The following is a 5,398-nucleotide window of genomic DNA, read 5'->3' on the forward strand; positions in this document are numbered from 1 at the left end:
TTTTCTATTTTAAATAAAATTTATTTTTTCTTTCGTATCCTTTAAAAGTATTGATGCCAAACGCATAACTGTACGTATTGGTAGCGTAAATCAATATGCTGGAGGTGAAATACGTGAAATCGAAGAAGTCCGCATACACCCTTCATACGGCAACTTCCTGCATGACGTAGCGTTGCTGTTCTTCACCGAATCACTTGAGTTCAATGATAAGTATAATAAAATATGGTTTGCAGGCGCAGATGATGTGATTGAAGATCGCGCTTCAGTAACAGTTGCCGGATGGGGTCTCCTATCAACTGGAGCTACGCCATACAAATTACAAGAAACTAAAATGACTGTCTTAAGCGCACCTGAATGCGAATATGAAGCAGGTTATGGCTATGAAAGTATACTTTGCTTGCAGCACCCTGTAAATGAAGGAATCTGCCGTGGTGATGATGGTGCTGGTGTTTACGTGGATGGTATTTTATATGGTGTTATTAGTTTTGCATTTGGCAGTTGTGGCACAAAATATCCTGATATTGCTTCAAAAGTTTCATACTACGAGGAATGGATTAATAACAATCACTAAAATTTTTATATCTTAGCAGTTAATATTAAATAATCTTATAATTTATAAATTAAAAAATTATAAATACATATATGTGTTATCATTTCTGCATAAAAATGTATATACCTCGTCTTACTTCTGGTCAAGTTTTTTTTATGACATATATTATGAAACCAGTAATAAATTAGTTCATAAAATAATTTTATTTGTACACATAAAGATAAGACTTTATGACTTCAAAGTAACAAAAATGTATTCTCATCCTATAAAGGGTGTGGACTAATCTTACCAACGTATGTGCGAAAAAACATCAACCAACTACCTTATTGGATCAATATTATTTGTATCTACTATAATAGATATTATAGATATTATTATCATTCTAAGCACAACTGTTGAATTCACTGCTAAGAAGAGCTTAACTCGATTAAAATTTCATTAAAAAATTTAAATGGTTTTTCATTTCAATTTATTAAAATTATACTTTTAGAGATTATGCATTAATAGCAGAGATCGGAGTTCTTGCAAGCCCTTTTAAATACTTTCTATAAATCCTTAAAATTTCCAATTGCAGCAATTGGTAAAACCTACAGTTTGGTATATGCCAATTCTGTTCGAATATATGCAACAAAAATTTTGGTAAGCTTAGGTAGTGAAAGTCTGATTACGTTCGTTATTACAGATTATAAACCAGGTCTTTCAAATAAAGAAGCCTGTAAAAATATATAAGAAAACTCTTAATATTATCTCACAGGTCTTGACATAGTCACAGCTTATAATCTGTTAATTCATTAAGAAATTCTAACATTTAAGAATTTGTGAAACTAAGTCTGACTTAACAAAATTTCTCTTGTTAATTATTACAACCAGGAAATTTAACAGGGTTGAGTTCCTCAATCTGTCTTAGGCCTCTCCCATATTACTTGCTACCACCATAAAACTTTTATTAATATTTGTGTAGATTTTTTAGAAAACTTAAGTTATATGGAAAAGTTTTCCATATTTTATCTTAATAAAGAAAATATGTTTACATATAGATATATGTCTAATTTACCGAAAATCTTTATATTTGTGAATGATCAACGAAACAAACTTTTACGCAATTTCAAATAATTTTAGTATTTTAGGCAATTTTTATTTTAGTATATATATATTATATAAGTATATACATGAGTACAGTTATTCGATTCATATCGCTTGATTTCAGCTCCCAAAATTCTTTCTTTTGCTGTTTGCCTATATCGGACTGCAGGAGACGTCAGATATATTCTGATCGGTTTGAATCTATAAGATTCTTTAAAAATCTAAAAATATTATTTTCAAAAGCGAGGGAGTATTTTTCACTTATCAAATTATATCAACCAAAATTCTTGTAATACCAAAACTACATATGTATAAAACCCTTCATCGACCTGTTCTATAGACTATCCGTCTTATCAATTGCAAGCACCTAGAGAGTAGAAAAATAATACACTAATTACAAATATAGAAACTTTATTTTATAAAAATTAAAAAGAGGGAATTTGTTCAGTAACTAATCATTTTAACACCCTGTATTATTTGAATGCGTTCAGTGGAATAAATTAAATTTACAACATTAAATAAAATAGCGCACAATACGCTCCAGATTAGATAAATCAATATCGGAATTTTAACCGTCTAAAATAATGGCATGAGTAATAAATATTGTGGCGTTTAATAAGCGTTAAGTATATTCTTGTTTAGTTTTTGATAATACATCATGGCAATTGCACGCTTAGTCCTTGTAGTTGGTCTATTCGCCATTAGTTGTCTCTCGCAGCCAACTAATAGAATATTGGATGGAAATAGTGCAATCGTTGGAGAAGTACCATATGCAGCATCTATACGTTTGGATGGAGCTCACATCTGTGGTGGTAGTATAATTAGCGCAGAACATATATTAACTGCAGCACACTGCGTTGTAGATGATAATCACAACAGGTAACTAATCTTAGTGGTTTCCTAATATATAAGTATATTAATTTATAAAAATTTTTATATATTAGTTACGCCATAAGTCGTTTGTCTGTGCGAGTGGGCAGTATTAACCAATTAGCAGGTGGCAAACTTCCAAAAATCTTGAGCGTATCTGTGCATCCTGATTATGAAGAACTGAAAAACGATATTGCTATTCTAAAGATTGAACAGGTTACATGGAGTTCAACTATAGCAAGTATTGCCATAGCAAAAACCACTGATGAATTACCAGTAGGTGCTACAGTTTCGGTTGCCGGTTGGGGTGAGGGCACTAATGGTGCTGCGTCTTATAAGTTACAGACAACTACATTCAACGTAGCTAATGAGGATGAATGTTTGAACGCCTTCGCGGAGAGTGATGCTTCCATACTATGTTTAAATCATGAACTTAAGCAGGGCAGTTGTCGTGGTGATGCTGGTAATGGCGCTGTGTACCAGAATGAACTTGTTGGTGTTAGCAATCTTGTTATTGGTGCTTGTGGATCACGTTATCCTGACATATTCTCAAATGTTGCATATTATTCTGATTGGATCGAAAGTCAAATAAATTGAATTTTTGTAAATGATATTAAATAAAAGAGAGATTAACCACTAAAGAGAAACATAATGGTCTTATATATATTATATTTAATTCATCAAATACGAAATGTGTTTGAGGGACTTCAATTTTGATTTAGAAGATATTGATTTGCAAGAGAACAAACCCCTTTTCTTAATACTGATCTATGTTAGCGAAGTTTTAAAACCGTATTTTTATTTTTATTGCCTGAGAAAAGTATTACTTTGCATCAAAGATCTCTTCAAGTCATACAAAATATATACTTCAATTATAAGAAATCTGTTGCGCTATTAGTGAATTATAAATATATATTTCGGATAATATTACAGCGATATACATATATATAATAATAAATGTATTGATCGTTTAAATTGCAGTTGAAACAAATTTTCTCGCTAACATATAAAGTAACTATTAGGACCACAAACATGTTTTTAACATTTTTCACTTAAATCTCTATTTTTAGTACAAAACTTACTTAAGTACTAGAAGTATAGTCACTTTTTCTAGTATTTCTTTAGATTAATTTAAATTTAAACTGATCTAGTGAAAACAATCTGAACTTGACCAAAATTCTAGTCCATTGCACATACTGAACCAATATGGTTTATATATTAAGAGCCTAATATACATATATGCACCCATATATCTACGTGCTAGTAAATGAACCAGTCCTATAGTTAGGAAGTTAATGTGAAGAGGAAGTAATTAAATGTCGTACATTAGAAATGTAGATTATATTTATTATATTATAGATTTATATTAGATAGTTAATCAATTTAACAAAAAAGGAAAACAAAACAACAAATAATAAAGATTAGATAATTTTAAATAAAAGAATTATTTATAACTGAGAATAACGTATACAAAAGCCGTAGTAAATTTTATTGTTAAAATATTATTTAATATAAATGTTTATATATTAAAAGTACAAAAAAAATATGTAGTGTTTAAATCCGAGGCTATAAATATCTCATAACAAATCTAACACACGAGTATTGTTATATGTTGATAATATATTTTAAGACTATAGTAAGCACTTGAAATCAAGAATTAAAAAATCAAAATTTTGTAGTTCTCGAATCTATAAAAAGTGGGGAACAGCCGCGGTTCCGTTTATTTGCTAAAAGTAAATAGAAGCAGAATGTTAAATATTAAAACTGGCATTCTGGTGTTCTGCACTTTAGTTGCGACCGTTGTGGCCTACAATTCGGGACGTATTGTAGGTGGCTACGATGCGTTGCCAGACCAATTTCCTCATCAAATTTCATTGCGCATGAATCACTATCACATCTGTGGTGGATCCATTATAAGCAGTAAATACATATTAACTGCAGCTCATTGTGTTGTTGAAACTGGCACTCAACCGTAAGTCTGCAATATATGATAAAGATTTTCATATAATCTACAAGTATCTTAACAATTTTTCAGTTACGATGCAAAGAACTTTACTATACGCGCCGGTACACATAACCGTTTAGCCGGTGGTATCATCGTACAAGTTAAACGTGTTACTGTTAATCAGAACTATGCAAGTTTTATCAATGACTTAGCTTTGTTGGAACTTGAGGAAGAATTGGAATTTTCTGATACTATACAACCTATTGAGTTGGCTGAAGAAGAAGTGCCGGCTGGTTCTGAAGTTATCATTTCTGGATGGGGTCTTTTAGAAAATAATGCCGCAAATATACCTATAATGTTACAATGGAATACAGTCGAAGCTATTAGTAAAACTAAATGCGCTACAATGATTTTGGTCTCTTCAGATGCTTTGATCTGCTTGAACCATCCTAAAGGTGCTGGTGCATGTAACGGTGACTCTGGCGGTCCAGCGACTTATGAAGGCAAATTGGTTGGAGTTGCAGGTTTTGTTGTTATAGGCTGTGGCACCTCACGTCCTGATGGTTATAATAAAGTTTCTTATAATCTCGACTGGATTCATGAAAATATGATTTAAAATTTTCTGTAAACGCTGAATGAAATATCTCTTTTGTTTAATTGGTAGAAAAAGATATCAATGTTTTAATAAAAAAATATTATTAAATTTTAACATAATTATCTCATACTTTCGGTGTCTACTTTATTCCATATATGAATTAGTAAAAATTATTTTTAAGTAATATAATAATAAATTGTTTTCTAATATATTTAAACAAAGATTGATATAATTTTAAATAAAAAATTACTTAAAACATTACTTTTTGATATAGTAATACGGATTACCTATAATGCGTCATATAGCTAAGTATGTATGCATTAATAGATAGGGTAGCGTAACGCTTGTAGCTTAT

The 5,398-nt window shown here is 30.6% G+C and overlaps 3 protein-coding genes across 3 annotated transcripts; all 3 read left to right on the forward strand.

Annotated features, from left to right (window-relative positions):
• Positions 1–49: 49 nt before the first annotated feature.
• Positions 50–614, forward strand: LOC119667198 (chymotrypsin-1-like; the record flags this gene model as incomplete). Its single annotated transcript, XM_038076486.1, has 1 exon — positions 50–614. A coding segment is annotated over one exon (522 nt), but the record flags the coding sequence as incomplete, so codon positions are not given.
• A 1,664-nt stretch (positions 615–2,278) lies between these two features.
• LOC119675459 (chymotrypsin-2) lies at positions 2,279–3,143 on the forward strand. The gene is made up of 2 exons (XM_038086666.1): positions 2,279–2,512; positions 2,578–3,143. The coding sequence occupies exons 1-2, from the start codon at positions 2,292–2,294 to the stop codon at positions 3,098–3,100; spliced, it is 744 nt and encodes a 247-aa protein (XP_037942594.1). The 5' UTR covers positions 2,279–2,291; the 3' UTR covers positions 3,101–3,143.
• Positions 3,144–4,228: 1,085 nt separating this feature from the next.
• Positions 4,229–5,107, forward strand: LOC119675467 (serine protease SP24D-like). Its single transcript, XM_038086677.1, has 2 exons — positions 4,229–4,475; positions 4,539–5,107. The coding sequence occupies exons 1-2, from the start codon at positions 4,252–4,254 to the stop codon at positions 5,062–5,064; spliced, it is 750 nt and encodes a 249-aa protein (XP_037942605.1). The 5' UTR covers positions 4,229–4,251; the 3' UTR covers positions 5,065–5,107.
• Positions 5,108–5,398: the final 291 nt, after the last annotated feature.

Source organism: Teleopsis dalmanni, chromosome 1, assembly GCF_002237135.1.
Source record: "Teleopsis dalmanni isolate 2A chromosome 1, ASM223713v2, whole genome shotgun sequence".
Lineage (NCBI taxonomy): Eukaryota > Metazoa > Arthropoda > Insecta > Diptera > Diopsidae > Teleopsis > Teleopsis dalmanni.

Coding starts and splice junctions, on each gene's coding strand:
- LOC119675459 (XM_038086666.1), top strand. CDS start 2,292: ATGGCAATTGCACGCTTAGTCCTTGTAGTTGGTCTATTCGCCATTAGT. Junction 2,513..2,577: donor GTAGATGATAATCACAACAG/GTAACTAATCTT, acceptor TTTATATATTAG/TTACGCCATAAGTCGTTTGT.
- LOC119675467 (XM_038086677.1), top strand. CDS start 4,252: ATGTTAAATATTAAAACTGGCATTCTGGTGTTCTGCACTTTAGTTGCG. Junction 4,476..4,538: donor GTTGAAACTGGCACTCAACC/GTAAGTCTGCAA, acceptor ACAATTTTTCAG/TTACGATGCAAAGAACTTTA.